Below are 20,048 nucleotides of genomic sequence, written 5' to 3' on the forward strand. Positions count from 1 at the left end.
TGCAAACATCGATGTCAAATGCATTAAAAATGAAGTTTTCTGCATGAAACTCTGTATTTTAACAATGAAATGGAGATCTTTTTTAAAGGTTAACACCTCATTTAATTTTATGTCTTATAGGGTTTATACTGAGTACAATATTGTGTAACTAAAATAATTCAACTGTAAACCTAAAAATGTACAGCCAATTTTGTACGAGATGCCTCCTAGCTCAGAAAATTGTTATTGAATATGTCAATGTTGATATAATGAAATGCTCCTTCTAAGTATGTGATTATTAAATAAATAATTTTAAAAAATACACATTGCAGTGGCTGGAACTATAACTCTGCTGGTAGAGTGTTTGCTTAACATGCATAAAGCCCTGGGATCAATCCTGAACACTAGTTGAGTTATAGTTGCACATACCTGTAATCCCAGCACTCAGAAGATGAAGGCAGGAGGATCAGGAGTTCAAGGATATCTTTGGCTGCATAGTAAATTTGAGGTTAGCCTGGGCTGCATGAGACTGATTCTCAAAACATGCACATTGTGGTACTAGAAATGCAAGAGGAAAATGATGAAAAATACAAAAATATTTATTGATTTAAATAAATGATTACCTTTCATGTAATTTATTTCCATAAAGCAATATAAAATATATTGGTAAGGGGCATTTTATGATAAAAATATTTTCATAATTTGTTTGATAAATCACAAAATATTAGATAAGAAACTGCATACTCAATGATGTTATAATCTATATGCATATATAACTTATCCTTATTTCTGACTACATCTATTTAATGAAAAATAATTTTGCACTCATGCTTGTCAAACCTAGGGTTTGCACATGCTTGGCATGCACTGAGCCACATTTCCAGCCCAGTATAATTAAATATTCAAACAAACTAATTCTGTACATAAAACTTTCAGAAATTAAAAGAAACAAGTGCAGCCTAGAATTTTTACATCAGCTTTCCATGTCAGAAAAACAGTGATCATCACTTTTTAACACTTCCTTCACAACTGTACATAGGATACAGAATCATCACTGTAGCACAGAGATACCTGAAACACAGTGGTTCAAATGTCAGATTTTTTTTCCTCTCAAGAAAGAGTGTATTTCTCTTACAAAAAATAATCCATAAACAGATAGGGAATTATAGTCAAGCTGACCTGTGTTTTATAGTCAAATGACTTCTACTTTGTTGTTCTATACCCACTTAGGTTGTTCTTTGCTTGTTTGTTTGCTTGAAGCTTGAAGACAATATTATTAGATTTTAAAAAGAAAAACCCCAGGACAGGCAAGATGTAAATCTCTGCAGCTTCCCAGAGGAGGAGAACGGAGGAGAGAAGGAAAAAAAAAAGCCATGCTGTTTGAGTTCAGCAGGTATGAAGGTCAAATATATGGTGGACAATCAGCCACATGATGGGGAGAGGTGCTTTAGAGAAAGAGTACAGAATTCTAAAGCACCAGAGAAAACATACTTAGGCTTTGATCAGTATCCAAAAGAAAGAGACAGAAATGAAAAATCTCATGGGTGCTTGTAGGGACTGCCTAGATTGCTCTTTTACTTCATCTAAGTTTGAGAACACAGAAATAAGGATGTAGAAGGCACTAAACTTGTAAAAAACGGTAAATAAGTTTTGTACTCCACATTTGCCCATATTCCACTACAAAAAAAAGGACATGTAGGCATACTTGGCTGCAAGGGCGATTGCCTTAGTTTTCAGCTGATGATCAATAATTCTTTGAAAACTTCCAAGAGCGAAGTCCTATTATTTAGAAGAAGATAGAGGAAATTGATACTGGCACAATCAGCAGTCTTAGATACAATGAGAGATTGAGGAACCTTAGCAAAGTTAATCATCCAGAATACACTCACATACAAATAAGAATAGTACAAACCACAAATCTCCTATATTTATGGTTAAAAATTGATGAGGTGAATATCAGTGTGGAATAGAGTGAATCTGATTATCCAATATTTAACTAACAACTCATAGTTTAAGTCATGTGATTTTAATTTTGTGAGAGGGTTTTATGTATCACAGGCTGGTCTTTTTATCTCTGTGTAGCTGAGGATGACCATGAACCTCTAATCTTCTGATCCTCTTTCCTCTAAATGCAGAGTTCTGGGATTACAGGTATGTGCCTTCATGCCTGGGTTTATATGGTGCTAAGGAATGAGCCCAGGTCCTCATGAATGCTAGGTAAGCCTTCTTCCAACTGAACTACATCCCCAGCCTAATTTTGAAAACTTCTTTACAAAATGAATTTCTAGGAGTTTATATGTGAACTCAAATAGTAGATGAATATTTTCATGTACCTCTGTATAGAAATGTTGACATGCTTTAATACTATGGAAATAAGTGAAAAAAAAACTCCTTAAGATGACCTCCAGGCTTGGTGGTGTATAGCTGTAAACTCATCTTGAGAAGCAGAGGCAAGAGATTCAGTAGTTTAAGGTCAGCCTCTGCTACATAAGAATTTCGAGGTCAGCCTTTGGTACATGTGATCCTGTCTCAAAACCAAACCAAAAAAAAAAAAACACTCCTCAGGAGAATGCAGAGGGCATTTCCTGATTCATGTAATAAAGTACTTGCACAAAACCACTTTCAGACAATAAACATTATCAATATAGTCATCTAAAGCAGGAAGGAGGGTACCTCCTCCTCAAAGTACCCAGAGTAATTAATTGTTCTGGTTCCTTTGACAGGTCTCCTCCACACTTCTAATCCTAATTTTAGTTCTTGGTTATCCTTTGACTAGTCAATGTACTTGAAGCATTTTCTATTTGGGGCAACATATTTTCTCTTATAATCTATTGATCCAAACAGTCTACTCCTCCTTTTCACCCTTTCCCAAACCACCAACCAGAGAGAATATATTTCTCCGAAGTATAGGGGCCTTCTCTAAGAGAGTAGTACTGAACATCTGGAAAGTCCTCAAAATAACTATTGACTTATCATGCACAAAGGGAAGGCAGTCAAACATAGATGTTGGAAGGAAACATAGGGCAGATTGAGACAGGCCTCATTTAAAAACCTGGGTTGATTCTTATGCACGGCACTAACCAGATATAGGCCCTAGACATATTATATAAATATATCTGAAGGAGAAAGAGGGGGAATAGAAGAAATAATTCTAAGGAATTATCTGCCCTAGCAGTTTACGTGTAAGATGATAAACAGCTAAACTGGGAGAGTGCCAGATTCATCTGTCATGGCAAATACAAGGTTTACTGATTCTGTAAAGTATGAGAATCAGACTGGGCACTGAGGCAAGGTGACTAGAAAAATCCATAAGAAATATTGGGTTAATTAATGTCAATATCACAGAATGTCATCTAAAGATAATAGTATTAGCAGATGACTAAAAATTAAATTTAGTCCCTATAGACTTATAAACACCAAATAGCATCATCTAGACAAAAGGCAAAAATCTTTCCTGCAGCCACTGCTTAAAGCCCTGTAGCATGACATCTGTGTGTCATTCAAGATTTCATTTTGATTTTTACTTAGCAGAAAATATCCATCTAAGATAATAGTGCTACAGAAATGAGATAATCAAAAAGATTCTATCTAGCCTTTCACTGTTTAAAGTTTAATCGCTGTGCAGAGACGTAAAACTTCCATGTGTGGCTGTTTGGGTACTGACTGCAAAGAGTATGATTTTCTGGGGTAATGCAAAGTTTTCATACAGTAAAAATGTGATTCCATGAGGGTGTTTGTTTGTTAATAGTCATTACTCATTTGAAATGTAATTTACATATGTGTACAATTTATTGTATGCAAACCACATTTCTAAAAGTAAATGAGAAATAACTATTGACAAATGTATACCATTATGAAATCACTACATTTATTATATGCAACATTCTTCATGCCATAAGCCAGGAAAGCATGCTCTTTGCAATCAACACCCACCAAATCTGGGAAACCAGTACTGTAACTCTTGTTGCTATAGGCAGGGTTTTCTAGTAAAGTGGAATCTTACTGCCTATGGTCTGTCCCACCTGGCTTCATCTATGTTATCATCTACATCAGTAGTTTGTATTTGTTTGTTGTTCCACTATATGTGTTTAGTTATCTGTGATCATTAATACTGTCAGTTTCGCAGGATCTAGAATTACCTAGGAAGCAAGCGACTGGGCATGCCTGTGAGGGCTTATTCAGCTTAAATTAATTGAGGTGAAAAGACCCACCTTAATTAAGAACAGTACAATTCCCTCGGTTTGGGTCCTCGACTGCATAAAAAGGAGAAAGCTAACTGAGCAAGAGTATTCATCTCTTTCTGATCCTAACTGTGGATGCATTGTGAGCAGATGCTTTAAGCTACCTTGCTGCCATGCTTTCCACACCATGACAGTCTGCACCCCTGAACTGTGAGCCGAAATAAACCCTTCCTTTGTTGGTTTGCTTTTGTCGGGTATTTTGTCACAGCACTGAGTAAATAATACATACAATAGTAACTAATATATTTTATATTTCTGGATTACAATATATTAATACTTAGTGACCTGAAACAGCAAACTTTATCATCTCTGTTTCTGGGGACAAAGAAACTAGACAGTTTAAGTTGGATGGTTCAACCTCAGGATGTCTTGCAAGACTGAAATGAAGGTGTTGACAGGCTTCAGTGCGATACTGTCATTCGTTTAAAGGGAGATTCACTCCTTAAATGACAAAGTTGTTGGAAGGATTTAACTTCTAGAGCACTTTTGGACTCAGGGCCTCATTTCTTCTCTGGCTGCTCACTGGATGATTCCTCTACCACAACTAACATTCCTTTAAAATATGTGAAACAGAGCTCTATGCTTTTAAAAATCTCTTCTTTTGCCCACTTAACTTTTTTCTGGAATCATTTACATTAAACTTACTAGTGATGATTATACTCATAATAAGCCATAAGCATCCTAAAAAATTGATGAATTTTGCACAGCATCTTTTTCTTTGCTTATTTTTCAGGTAAACAAATCCATCTACCTAAGTACTATAATCCTTAGCAAGAAACGTTTGGTATGATGGGCGACAATTTCTATCTGTGACTGGTTTCCTCAACATGGCTGAATAATATCTAGGAAAACATAAACAGGGCAGAAATGTTTGGATAACACAAAAAACAATAATTCCAAATGAGGATATTTTTAAGTAGGATATTTTGGGTACAACATTCAAAGGAGTAAGAGAGTATGGCATAGCAAAAATTGTGAGCGAGTGTGCAATACTGAAATCAAGCTGGTAAATATTTGAGATTGACTCATGAGTTCTGAAAATCTAAGGGCAAGATATTGTGGGATTATAGACTTAGTGACCATGTAATAGAAAGCCTTCACATGCTCAGAAGTTACCCCAAAAGGGCAGGTTCCAACTGCACTGTGCATTTTGAACTTCTAAAAATGTGTCTGTCTGAAAGATCTATATTTATATTCTGACTTCATTAGCTGAAACAGGTGCCTGGGTCTTTTTATGTTCCTACTTTGGCTCTCTTTTTCGAATGTACACATCTTTACCATATTTCTAATTATGAAATTTTCATTCATGGTAAATGGAAAAATAAGAAAGTATCTGAACAAAATAAATATACAAACCCAATAGTTACCTTATTTTCTACTTCATCTCACTGACTTCCATTTGGTTTTAAATATTAGACTATAAGGAAAATCATATCTATTTCTGAAGTGGGTAGAGAAGACTTCTACTTTCCTGTTCTTGGTCAATAATAGGGTGAGTAATCTCGCGATACAACCACTAAAAAAGTAACAATGGTTAATATAATCATGGGAAGATGCAGCCCCTCCCTGGTAACCAGAGAAAGGTGCATTCCAAACATAAGGAGAAGGGGCCACTTTTGACCTCTGGAATTAGCAAAGACAAAATAATGAGTGACAGGGCCTGGTGTGGTGGGGGTGGGAGGTTAGTAGACAGGTCTACTTCTGTAGCACTGCTGGTGGGAGGGAAAAGTAGGGACCAGAGTTGGAGAATGACATAATCCTCACGTGATCAGAAACTGCCCTGAACCCAAGTACTTATATTTCCAGGTTTCTTGCTCTTCTGGGTACGAGCTCTTTGCTGCCCTGAAGACTTGTGGCCAAGGAGAGGAGGAGGTAACTTCCTTAAAGTCCCAGCAGATTGGTGTGCAGAAGTCACTGGGACCCCTAGGGTGACAGTGGCTGAGTGAGACTGGAATAGATCCAAGCTGGCTTTCCCGAAATCTCTGCAAATTGGGGATAGATAATAGTATATATTTTAAGGGTTTTTTTATTACATTTTTGTGTGTGCGTGTGCATGCGTGTGTGTTTGTGTGTGCATGTGACTATACCACAATGTGTGTGTGGAGGTCAGAAGACAACTTGCAGGAGCCAGTTCTTTCTTTCCACCATGTGAATCCCTAACTAAAGTTGTTGGGGTTGGCTAAAAGAGCCATTTTGCTGGTTCGATGATTGTGTCTTTTGGAAAAAAGAACTGTAGTAAGTTTTGTGAGACACAAAGCGATTTAGAGATAGTTGAAAAAGAATGGGCGTCTTTGGTCCTGGAAATCTTTATCATTTTCCTTGCCCTTCCCCAAATTGTTGGAGAAAAGGTGAGCCTTGAAATGTGAGTTAATGGATGGAGAAAGGCTGAAATCGTGTGGAGACAGTAGAAACTGAGAAAATGTTAAAATACTTTCCCTCTTTCAGTGCTAGTATGCAATGGTGAGGACAAAATGGGGAATGGGAGATGACAGATCCTTCAAAGACCACGTCGAATAGAGAAGAGTGGAAAATGAGCACAAACATCCCAGAAGAATAGATAGGAACAGGAAGGGAAGCAGGCAGTAGATGACTTGACCACAATCACAGTGATGAGAATCCCAGATTCTAGATAATGATGACTTGTGACTGGTCTCTGTGGTGGCTTGATTCACAGAGAATTCCCTCATCCCCACCCCATTGTTTTTGTTTGTAGGTCTCAGAGTCTGTGTTCACAGACACCCCCAGGCCAGAAAAAAAAAAAAAAGTGGGAAATTACTTGCAGTCCGCACAGGTTAGTGTGAGAGACTGGGATTTCTGAGGATGGGAGTTGGGAGGGGACAATACTGGTCCTTTGGAGAGGCCATACAGTTTGTCTGCTGGCAAAATGGTGTGCTTGGGGCTGAGAGGTTGGAACGATGAGGAAATTGAACAGGAAGCTGACGGAAAGCTGAGATGTTTTCATTGTCTCAAGACTGGAACTGCGAAGGGGACAGTTGTGGGAAAGTGGGCTGCTTGATTCAAAGAGAAATTGTTTCAAAAGTAATCCATCTCTTATGTTTTCTCTCTGAAGTTAAGCATAAAGCAACACCATGCAAAAATCCTGCAACGAAAATGAAGGAAAGCCCAAGTGCAGCGAGCATAAGAGGGAAGAGGAACGCCCAGGCGAAGCGTTTGAACGCCCTAATGGAGCGTTTGAACCTCAGCGAATGGAAGGGAATTTTAGGCAGAGGCTGCTTCAGTCTCTCGAAGAATTTAAAGAAGACATAGATTACAGGCATTTTAAGGGTGAAGAAATGACCAGAGAGGAAGATGAGATGGAAAGGTGTTTAGAAGAGATAAGAAGTCTGAGAAAAAAATTTAGGGCTCTGCATTCTAACCATGGCCATCCTCGGGACCATCCTTACCCTCTTTAATGTCACGTTCCTCAGAAATAATTGATTTTCTGTCATTAATATTGCCACTACTTTCTGTTTCTACATTTCTTGACAAATATTGGCTATCATCTTCACCTCCACCTCACTCATTTAATAAGAATTTTGTTCATTTACATTAGATCACGATTATTTCATAGTACATTGTAAACTGAAAACAACAATCTAAGAAACAGTATATATGCCTTAAATGTTCATTTATTCATGATAACATGCAAAACAAAATGTCTATTATACACCAATGGGATGAATGTCTGTATGATCTGTATTTCCTTTGCTTTTTGTACCTATATGCATCTTTTCATTTTCCAAAAGATAAATACATGTTTGTATCTCTATATTACCCAGGAGACACAAAAAAGGAAAACAAATAGACATCAGTGAAAGAGGCTTGTCAATCACTTTTGAAAGGCGGTGCAACAGTAATCTTTTAATAACAGAAGTGTAAGAAAAGCATGTAAACTGTAAATTACCTTCGGCTGTCTTAGCCAGAGGAATAAACTGACAATTATAAAATACACACATGTAAGGCTTGATCTTTTCCTGGGGAAAATATTTGCCTCACAGGGAACCTGGGTGGGAGAGCTGCTGTCTAGCAGAACCTCTGAGCTGTGTTTGGTGAGACCTTGTTTGCACCTGTGCATACAGACGCCCAGCGGGTGTGGAGCCAACTATTTGAAGGAGGATGTATTTCAGCATGTGCTCAGAAACAAGGCCAGTAGGCAAAAGTCAGGCCTTTCCTGTCCGTCCTCAGCTTTTGAGCCTGACCTTTGTGTCTACCAGATGCTGTTTTGGTCTTTTGCTGACTAGTAATATCCCTTCTGCTACTAATATACTAGGGGCCTTAAGTATCACAATCTCACTACGTTTCCTGGAGTTTCCAGTGACTTGATCTCTCAGTGTCTTCTTAAGCCTCTCTCTGTTTTGCACTGACATTTAAAACAGGTGGCACTGCTATAAAGTTGCCAGTGACACACTGTCTTGGAACATTTTTGTTGTTAGAAATGGAGAAGTAGAATTCCTGGATTGTATGTAAATTATTGGAAGAATTTCTAGTCTGTTTTTCAAGGTGACTGAACCATTTCGCATTGCCATTAACAGTGCATAAGGGTTTTTATTTCTCTAAATCATCAACATGTTTTACTTGTATATGTTTATGTATATGTGTAGGCCCAAAGTTGACACTGAATGTCTTCCTCGATCTCTTTCCATTTTATTGAGGCAAGGCTTCTTGCTAAACCTGGAGCTCACAAATTCCAGCTAGTCTAGCTAGCCAGGCTGCCCTGGGGATCTTGTCTCTGTATTTCAAATGCTGGGATTACAGGCAGCTGCCACACCTCTCAGGTTTTTATGCAGCTCTGGAGATCTGAACACTAGTCCTCATATTTCTATAGTAAACCAGTTTTTCCACTGAGCCATCTCCCCAGCCCTATACTTTTTATTATCTAAACTTTTTATTAAAACAATCCCAGTAGTAATTAATTTGTCCCTATGTACCTTTTTCTTTTTAAAAATTTATTTCGTTTTCATTTTTATGTGTATTTATGAGTGTTTTGCCTACATGTATGCTTGTGCTAGAAACTGAACCCAGGGTCTCTGCAAGAGCAACACGTGCTGTTAACTGCTAAGCCATCTCTCCAGACACTGCTTTATTTTCTTGCTTCTCTTTTTTTATTAATCCTATATTTTATTATGTTTCTTAAAATAATTAATGAAAATAAATGACTGTAGCAGTCTACTATTTTAACTCAGCTGCTACAAGTTAAATGCTGCACTACAGAAAACCCTTCCTCTGGGCAATAATGGATATTTAGCCTTCCCAATTCTAAGAGTAATCAAAATGTTATTGCCTATTAACTACATAAAATGGATTATATTAGTGTTATTCATAGTTGAAAAATTCAATGAACAATATTTTTTTGTATGTATGTTATGGAAAGGGAAACTGCCAATGATGTGGTCAATGTGCTCAGTCTTTCCACATAGCCATATTTACTTTGAGATAAATAATTAAATATATTTAATACTAAACATAGGTTTCTCCCCCTAACTGAAATAACACAGAACCCCAACATACAAAATGAGTTTTAGGAAACTGTGTTGGCAGTGGTGAGTGACAGGTGTTCTCCCTCTACACACACCCAGGGATATGTGACTCCTCCCTCTCCGTGAACCCTACGGAAATGCTTGGCAAACCATGTCTAACTACATTCTGATCTCAATTCAAAGACTGGGCATCCTGCCACGGACATAAAAAGCTATGTAAGGGAATCCAAGAGTAATCAACGTGATTGCTAATCCTCCTTTCCCCCTCTTTTAAGATAATAGTTAGAGGTAGCACTGCTGGTATTTCATGTACTGACTTCTAGCTTTTTAAATCTAGAATTTTCTGGGTTTTGATAGCAACAAATTGATATTTCTGCTTTGTTTAATGTATCTCTCAGATTTGGCGTCACTGTCACTTTAGAACATAAGTAAATAGCAACATACCCTCCCAAAGTGTGAGAAAGTGTTGAATGTCCCCAAGTAGCTTCCTGGTCCCTAATTCAGTTTCTGAATATTCTCTTTGACTTTTCCGTATATTGTTAAAGTCAAAGAAGCTACTTGGCCCAATGCCGGGAACAGCGATCTTCATTCATGAAATGTAGATAGCCAGGGATACATCTTTGTGGGCTACCACAGTTAAGCCACACTAAACCTTAGAACTGTAGATGGCCTCATGTTTTATGACACCCACAGTCACCATTTTTAGTAGCTTTGCATATGTATTTTAGATAAGAGGTTTTGGTTTCTCTGATACCTTCTAAACAATCACAAACAGTTTGACCTGATAATTTGCCATACAGTCTTGCATACTTATGAACTTTATGATCTCATGTAGAACAGCAAGAGCTCACACTCCCCTGACATCTTTCAAAATATGCTGGAAGATTCCAGTGTAGCCACATTCTAAGACATGATTATCTATCTCTTTTAAGTTCCCCTGGAGTACAATTATGCTTTCCAAGGCTTCATGAGACTATCTTCCTTGTGAAAAGCATATTCTACAAATCAGTCTTTTCCAAGTTCCAGAAACATCTGCTGTTTCCACCTCTCCAAAAAGAAAATTTGTTCCTTTGTCATGGTCATTCACACTTGGCATCACATTCTTGAAGTATCATTTGTATTTGGTTTTACACTTCTCTTTGAATGGAAGATATGAGACAATTTTCATGGAACTCTTGCCTCGTCTTGCTTTGGGAAAATTTGTTTACTCATAGGTCCAAAAAGTAAAGCATCTTCCTTAGATAATGATTCTAGGGTCTGAGCCAGGCCTCTGAATGACAAGACACACCTTACTAAACAAGAACCCTTGGCTTAACTACTTATTCATAGGATTGTTTTTGTTATAGCCACAGAATAAGAGGAATTTCAGAATCCTACAAGGGGGCATGACTCTACAGAAAACCCCTTTAAATTTCTAAGCTGAATGGCTTGCGTATGGTCTGAAAATTCTTCATCCTTAGATTAAAAAAAATAATTTCTCTCTTCTGTGTCTACAATGATAAGAAGGGTGTTTTTTAATTCTTGAAATTCCACCATACTTTTTAAAATACCCAGGACCTAAAGAACCACTCAAGATTGACACATTCATCAGGTACATTCATAAGTCCATGATTTAGCCTTGAGTCAGATCCTACTTTTCTTTTTGTAAGTTTATTTTTAGCTTACATAATATAAGTATAAAATATAAGTATATATGAAATATAGGTATATATGACATATATAAAATAAAATGTATTAATATGGTGTTATATAATGTTTCAATACATGTATCACAAGGAGCATTCATGTACAAGTATGGGTTTGAGTCTTGATTTTTAATACATTGGGGATTATAAATGTAGGCATAGAATTGCTGAATCATCTGATGTGATGATTAATATTGTCAGGCATACCTGTGAGGAATTATTTTGGTTAGGTTAGTCTCTGGGCAGCTCTGAGGGGAATTATCTTGATTAGGTTAATTGAGGTGGAAAGATTCACCCTAAAGTAGGATGGCAGCATTCTCTAGGTTTGGATCCTGGAGTGTATAAAATGAAGAAAGCTAGCTGATCATAAACATTCACCACTGTCTGTTTCCTCATTGCAGATGTAATGTGTCCAGCTGTCTTGAGCTTCTGCTGCCATGATAAACTGTACAATGAAACTATGAGCCAAAATAAACCCTTTTGTAGCTTTTCATGAGGAAATTTTTTTTTACAGCACCAGAGTAGTAACCAGTGCAGAAAACCAGTACCAAGAAGTGAGGTTACTACTAAAATAAATTTGACCATGTGCTTCTTAGTCATTTGGAACTAGTTTGTGGGAGGAATATGGAAGAGTTAGGAAAATTAGGCTGGAAAAGCTTTCAAGTACTGTAAGCAGAGCTTAATGAGGTGTTCTGGTGAGGTTTGGGAAAACCAAAAAGCCATGAGAAGTATGAACCATGAAGGAAAGCCTCATGATGTTTCAGAGGGGAACAAGTAGTTTATAAGCAAGTGGGCTAAAAACCATTCATGTTACAGTCTGTCCAAGAATTTGTTTGCATTATGTCCATGTTCTGAGGACTTAACTAAGGTTAAATTTCATGATAATGTACTAATTTGTTTGGTGGGGGAAATTTCAAGTCAGGAGAACATTCAGATGTAATACTTGTTTTTCAGGCATGAAAGGTGCAGGGAGTGGCATCATGGAGTTTTACACCACAGTTTCTGACAGTTAGTGATGCCAAGCAATGTGTAGCAGTGTTTAAGTCCCTGCAATGAGGCCCTGAGGGGCTACCACATGAATCTCAGAAGGTGAATCTGTGGATATGTCAAGTTGTTAGAGATGCTAAGACAGGAGGACATCCACTGAGTAAGCTTGCCCAAGAAAGAGGCTGTGTATGCTACAAGTGGCAGAACTGGAGGGGTGGGGCTTATCAAGCCCCTTGGAGTCCACGTGATTCCATCATGAAACCCAAATGATTGGCAAGGAGTTATAGGATTTGATGCAAGCCTTGTTGGCTTCCAGTTTTGCTTTGTACTGATCATTCCTTTCTATGATCCCACTTTTCCATTTTTAAATGGTGACGTGTTTATTTTGTGCCATGGTGTGTTAGAAATGTGCAACTCACTTTTTAAAAGATTTTATTTTTTAATTACATGTAGAGGTGGGTACCTGTGTATGGGAATATGCACATGTAGATGCACCCACAGAGCACAGAAGATGGCATCGGATTCCCTAGAACTGGAGCTATAGGTAGCTATGAACCACTGAGGTGAGTGCTGAGAAATGAACTTGGGTCCCCTGCAACAGCAGTACATATTCTCAATTGATGAGCTATCTCTCTAGTCTGACAACTCATTTTTTGGTGTTATAGGGGCTTACACTTAAATTGCTTTGAGGAGCTGGGAAAATGGCTCAGTGGTTAAGAGCAACGACTGCTCTTGTAGAGGACCTGGACTTGACTCCCAGTACTCACATGGTGGCTAACAATGGTCCCCAACTCCAGTTCCAAGGGATCTGACACCTTCTTCTGGTCTCCATGGGCATTGTACTACACAGGTGCACTTACATATGTGCAGGCAAAATACACATAAAATAAATTAATTTTTAAAAATGTGATTGCCTTGAGTTTCAGAAGAATCAAGGACTTTGGCCTTTGGCTTCTTAAACAGTGTTGGAATTGTTAAAAATTATGGGGATTTTGCTTGTTTATTTTTTGAGACTGATTCTCCCTGTAGCCTTAGCTGGCCTGGAACTCACTATGTAGATCAGGCTGGCCTTGATCTTACAGAGCTCTGCCTGCCTCTGCCATCCAAGTGCTGACATCAAAGGCATGTGCCACCACACCCAAAGGCTTTGGGGACTGCAAAAGTTGTCCATGAGATTATAAGGAAAAGGGGTAGAAGGCTAAGGCTTGTAATTGATGGATTTGGGTGTCAAGGTTCAAAAGAAAAGAGTTGTGATGGTTAGTATTGTTTATCAATTGACAGGATCTACTATCACCTAGGAGACAAACTTCCTGGACACTTGTGAAGCATGTGCCCCTCTTCTATCTGGATAATCTATCTATTATTGAAAGTGGAACACTGAAGTTTAAACTATTATTGGAAGAGGAGGAAATTATATATATATCATATATATCATATATATGATCAAAATATATATATCATATATATGATCAAAATACATCCAAACTCTTAAAGAATTAACATAAATTTATAAAGACTATCATATTTGCTCTGTTCTTTGGTTATATTGTTATGTCTTATTTGCGAATTGAAATTTTTAATCGATGTAGTGTGATCTTCCTTGTCTCCTGTAACTTTTTGTGTGTCTTTTTGAGACAGGGTCTTCCTATAGCCCCAGCTGGCCTGGCATTCACTGTGTAGTCCAAGCTGGCTTCCGTCCCACAGAGATTTGCCTGCCTCTGCTTCCCAAATATTGCTATTAAAGGCTTGCACCATCATGCTGGGCTCTTGTAATATTTTTATAACTTAGTGTCTGGAGGTGGCAAGATGTGTTCTATTACTCTTCCCAACCTTCTTCCTTAAAGTCTCTTTTTCCCCACTCAGGGGTCCCTTTCTAGTTTCCTGTCCTCTAAACCTATTCATTCCCCCATTAATACATATATATGAAAATTAAAAACTATGATTTGCATATGAGAGAGAACATGCAGTGTTTGACTTTCTGAGCCTGGATTATATCACTTAATATGCTCCAGTTTCATTTATTTTCCTGAAAATTTCATGATTTCATTTTTCTTCATGGTTAAATAAAATTTCACTTTGTACATATACCAGATTTTTGTAGTACATGAACATGGACTTTTTTTTTCTAAATCAAGCAGGTAGTAAAAGTGAGCTAGAAACCAAATACAAACAATATTGACTTTTATGTTTGCCCAGTTAACTTTATCTGACATCTTCATTTCCTCATATGACTTTTTACTTATGGCGTGTTGTCCTTTCTTTCAGCTTCAAGGATATCCTAATATTTCTTGTAGGACAAGTTTTTCAGGAAAAAAAAACTCCTTCAGTTTTTGTTTGTCTGGGAATGACTTATTTTTTCCCTCATTTTTGAAGGACAGTTACAAAAAATAGAACTCTTGGTTGATAGGGATTTATTTGTTTTCTTCCATATTTTTTCTTATATCATTGTGCTGCTCTCTTGCTTCTATGTTTATTGTTTTACTTTTTGTTTCTTTTGAGAGAGTGTCTCCCTGTAGCCCCAGCTGGTCTGGAACTCTCTATATAGATTAAGTTAGCCTAGATCTCACAGAGATCTGCTTGTTTCTGCCTCCTAAGTGTTGGGATTAAAGGTGCAACCCATGCCTGGCTTGTCTCTATGTTTTTCACAACAATGTGGTTGATAATTTTATCAAGCATGCAATGTACTTAAAAGACACTTTTCTTGTGTCCTTCAACATTTTAACTTTGTCTTTGGGTCTAAATAGTGTGAGCATAATACATCTTAGTAAAAATCTCTTTCGCTTTACTCTATTTGGAGTTTTGGAGTTGAGAGGTTCACAAACTCGAGTGAACCTTTTTTCTCATTTGCTGTAGTTTTCAGCTGCACACTTCTTGTTTGATTTCTTTTTGTGATTTCCTTTTTCATGTTGTTCATATGGTGTTTTCACTTTTCTTTTGTTCGTTGACCATACTGATCATTTTGAAGGCATTTAAAATAGTCATTTAATGGATGGTGAGGTAGCTCAGGGGTTGAGCATTTGCCCAGAGGCATGAGGCCCTAGTTCAATTCCCATCACTGCAAACAAAACAAAATGAAAAACAAAAGTTATATAAGGCATTTATTGGGTCAGCAAGATTGGTCAGTTGATAAAAAGTGCCTGCTGTCAAGCATGGAGATCTGAGTTCAGTCCCTGGGACCCACATAGTGGAAAGGAGAACTGACTTCTACAAGTTGTCCTCTGACCTTCATGCATGCACAGTGGCATACACCACACAGGTGTGCATAAATAAGCAAATAAACAAATACAACTAATATAATTTTGAAATTGAATAAAGGATCTGATAATTCTGATGGCTGGGCTTTCATAAGGACTCTGTCATTTTATTATCTTCCTTTACATGAAATACATTTTCCTATCACCTTGTATGATTTTTGGTGAAAACTGAACATCTGAATAACAATGCAGTAAACTTAGAAATCAGATTCTCTGTCTTCTCTAAGGTGTGTGTGTGTGTGTGTGTGTGTGTGTTACTGATTATAGTTGTCCGCTTGTTTAATGAAATTTTCCAGATATTTTCCTAAACACTATTTCTTACTGTTTTACATTTGTGAAGCATCTATTTTTATTAGTATGTCCTCAGCTACTGTTTTGATACATATTTTCTCTAATTCTCTGAAAAAATTTAAAATCCAAACAACAAAAAATTAAAAGCAGACCACTTATCAGTATTTAAAGACAACTTAGATCACTAGAATTTGTCAGAATTTCTTTATTTTGTACATTTAAGGACATATAGTTTTTTACTAAGCATAGACAGCTACATTCCCACAGGTTTCCACATGTGTTCTCATAATCACTCATTTAAATGTAGTGACACATTTGAATGCCATATCTTCTTTCACCTACATCTTATTGAGAAATGTATTTTGTTTTTTATTGTTGCTGTTGGCTTTAAAAAAGATTTGTTTATTTTATGTATATGAGTGTTGTATGTACATAAACCATGTGCATGCTGGTGGAGGGTATCAGATCCCCTGGAGCTGGAGATACAGATAGTTGTGAGCCACCCTATGGTTGCAGGGAACTGAGCGTGGATACTCTGCATGAGCAATGAGTGCTTTCAACCACTGAGACATCTCTCTAGCACCACGTTGTTGCCTTTTTGAGACAGGGTCTCCATATGTAGCTCTAGCCAGCCTGAAACTCACAATAAAGACCAGGCTGGCCTTGAAATTGTGCCAGTCCTGTCTCTGCTTCTAAAGTGCTGGGATTACAAGTGTGTGTGTCTCCATATCCAGAAAAGAGTGTATTGTTTAATTTGCAAACACTTTGGAATTTTGGTTAGTTTTAACTGTCCAGAATCTCCTGAGAATTGTCTTCGTGAGAAATAATTTAGATTATCTTAGCCTATGAGCATCTCTTTGAGGTTGTTGTATTGTTAATTGAGGTGGAAATTAACCCCAGTAAATGTGGACAGTACCTTCTTGTAGCAGCCCTGAGAAAAGGACATGGAAGAAGGAAAGCTTTGCTTGTTTGGCTTTTGCTCTCCCAGAGTAGTTTATCTATACTATTGCTGCAGCTACTGATTCCTTCACTGGTAACAGAATCCAGTTTCTACATACTTCCAACATTAATGGAAGATCGATATCTCTCTAGGAATCCTCCAGGCCTTGGGTCACATTGGGACTGCTCAACGGTTTAAACTGCTCAAACAGTCAAATGGTAATTGCTCACCCAGCTTCATTGGTTGAGCAACTACCTGATTTTTGGCCTTTTCGGCCAGAGTTAGCCATGGTTGGACTACCCTGACTTATTGTGGAAACAAATCTAATAAATAACTATTTTATGATCTGGTGAAATAGCTCTGAGGATAAAGGCACTGGTCACCCAATCTGATGACCTGATGGCCTAGTTCTATTCCAGGAAACCACATGGTGGAAGGAGCAAACTGACTTCTGCAAGTTTGTCCTCTGACCTCCATGTATACACTATGCTATGCATGTGTAGGTGCACACACACATGCTCTCACATTCACGTGCATGCACACACGATAAATAAGTGTAAAAATTTAACAAATAGTCATTATATATATATGTATATATTCATTCTATTAGATTTGTTCCTCTAGTGAACCCTGACTAACACACTATCTATTGTTATTAGTTTCATTTTATGATCAGGACATACTCTAAATGATTTTAATACCTTAAGATTTATTGAGTAAATATCCTAAGTCAAATTTAGCAAGTGTTCTATTTGCTCACAAAAGCATTTATAATCTTCATTTGTAGGCTATAATGCTATCCATGTGTAAATAAACTCAAATTTGTTACTCTGGCTTAAATCTTCAATACTACTTATTTCTTTATTTCAGTTAAGATGGTCTATTGCTCTATTTATATGACATGCAATTTTAAATATCTGTACTCATCATTTGATTTCTGACAGTTGTATTTGTTGAAGTAATGTGCTACGGCTTGGATGTCGTTTTGCTCAATTGGTTCATGGGGGTTGATCATTAGTCTCGGCTATATGAGAAACAATGGAGCCTCTAGAGGTGAAGCCTAGTGGAAATTCACTAGTTCAATGAGTGTCCTGACCCTAAATAAGTTTAATGTGATACTCATAGTAGTTGTGGGACTACTTCTTAGAAAAGTGGGGTGTTATTATAGAGCAAAAGTGGCGCCTCCACGTTGACTTGCTTCCTGCTCTACACATACAGCTACTCTCTTACCTATCTGTGTCTTGCCCATGTGCTCCCACCATTCCATCTGACATGAATCCATTATCAGAAGGAAGGTGCTCAATCTTGGACTTTTCTAAAATTAAAAACTAATAAACTTCTTTTCCTTAAAAAGTACTCAGAATGAAGTATTTTGTTGTATCAATGGAAATTTGGGTTAATATACAATGATAACAGAAGTGTAAAATAATTTAGTATTTTCTTCTTAGATTATTTTATTTTCAGTGCTGGGGATGAAATTCAGAGCCTCAAACATTTTACTCCTCACTGAACCCTATCCTCTGCTCTTAGGTTGATCATTTTAATGTTATATGTATATATATTAATAATGTTTCTTGTCTTAACATTTATTTTATTAGTGTTTTTATAGCTCCACCAGTTTTCCTTTAGATGCTGTAGGCAAGTATTTTACCAACATTTTGACTTTAAATCATTCTCTATTCTTACATTTAAGGTATAGGTCTTGCAAGCAATGAATGTTTTATGATTTTTGTCTAATCCAATTTAGAATAGTCAGCTGTTTAAAATTCACTCTATTGATTATATTTGTGCTTCTCCCTCTCATTATGTATTTTTTTTATTTTATCCTCCTATTTTACATTCTGTTGATTAAATAAAACCACAAGTTCTTAAGAGGGAACTTATGGGCCTCCGAAATTAGTGTTCAAAATTGTGTGCTCAAAGTGTGTCTGTATATACACAGTTATTTAAGGTGTGTGCATGTTCTGAGGAGAAAATCTATAACAAAAGGAGGTCATGATGTTTAAAAAAACAGGTAGGTTTTCCCAGAGCCAGAAAGCAGAATATAGATATGCTTCCAATGTCCACATTCATTTCTGTAAATACGGCATGTCGCCTCTGCTCTCAGCTTCCACATTCTCCTTGGCTGATCTCATCCAGTTCTGCAGTTGTTACTATGGTTTTAGGAATGAAGACACTCAGTTCCACATCTCTAGCTCAGAACTCTCTTGCTCTATTTATAGTACTGCACAGTTGTCTAGTAGAACTCTCTTCCCACATATCCCAAGGGTACCTCAGCTTCAACACTTCCAAAAATAATAATTAAGAGAGGCAATGGAGGAGGGATCTGAATATGAACAAAACACATTTTTTAAATTCTCAAAGAATTAGCAAAATAATATTTTTATAAAATGTATTTTATTGAATTTTTGTCCATTTCATAGAAATTCATTTTAGTCATATTTAGACCCCCCTTCCCTATCTGTCACATCCCTAGACAAACATACTTTCCTATTGTGCGTGACACACACACACACACACACACACACATACACACATATATATATCCTTATATTTGTAGACAAGTACATCTCTCGCCACTCATCAAAGAAGCTTCTTTTTACAACAAATGGAGACTATTATGGAGTTCCACAACTGGTCACACAGAGAGTAAATGACTGTGAGATGTCCAGCCCTAAGTGATACATCTGCAGTGCAACCTCTACATTTAAGGCTCACAGAACATAGAGGACCAGGGGTTAGAGAGACTATTAATGCATTTCTCAACTCTCTCCAGAGAAGCTTCTTCATACAACACGGGGCGAATAACACGGATTTTTTTCTTTTTAAAGACTAGCCTTTTTTTCTACCCCAGCATCCTGAACATGTATGTTCAAAGTGCAGTGCTGGATCTGGTCACAAGGTGGCCCCTTACTCTACATTTTGCTTCTACAATAGGCAACCAAGTATTGATCAGGAAGAAAAATGAATCCATTCTAGTATTGTGTAGCAAGCTAGAGAATATTATTTACCAAATAGTACTTACTATTTTGAAACTGTGTATGGGCCAAAAAACTGAATTATTCTTCTTGGGCATTTCTTTCCTGTGATTGAGATAAACACTAACCTCTGGTCTCTACATGCACACACACACACACACACACACACACACACACACACACACATACACACATGCAAGGAGGGCGGGGGGGGAG

The 20,048-nt window shown here is 37.3% G+C and overlaps 1 protein-coding gene across 2 annotated transcripts in view; it reads left to right on the forward strand.

Annotated features, from left to right (window-relative positions):
• The window catches only part of Tceal7 (transcription elongation factor A like 7), a 74,454-nt gene extending 66,281 nt beyond the window's left edge, over positions 1 to 8,173 (forward strand). Inside the window, exons 3-8 of one of the 2 annotated variants that reach the window (XM_008832247.2) lie at positions 1,210 to 1,372; positions 2,115 to 2,196; positions 5,637 to 5,712; positions 6,027 to 6,092; positions 6,934 to 7,011; positions 7,291 to 8,173. In XM_008832247.2, the coding sequence (XP_008830469.1) occupies positions 7,310 to 7,633 (324 nt within the window). In that variant the 5' untranslated portion in view covers positions 1,210 to 1,372; positions 2,115 to 2,196; positions 5,637 to 5,712; ... (1 more) ...; positions 6,934 to 7,011; positions 7,291 to 7,309 and the 3' untranslated portion in view covers positions 7,634 to 8,173. The remainder of the gene's footprint in view (positions 1 to 1,209; positions 1,373 to 2,114; positions 2,197 to 5,636; positions 5,713 to 6,026; positions 6,093 to 6,933; positions 7,012 to 7,290) is intronic. The other variant, XM_008832249.2, reaches the window with a different exon arrangement.
• Positions 8,174 to 20,048: the final 11,875 nt, after the last annotated feature.

The sequence above is a fragment of the Nannospalax galili genome, unplaced genomic scaffold, assembly GCF_000622305.1.
Source record: "Nannospalax galili isolate Female #2095 unplaced genomic scaffold, S.galili_v1.0 scaffold671, whole genome shotgun sequence".
Classification (NCBI taxonomy): Eukaryota; Metazoa; Chordata; class Mammalia; order Rodentia; family Spalacidae; genus Nannospalax; species Nannospalax galili.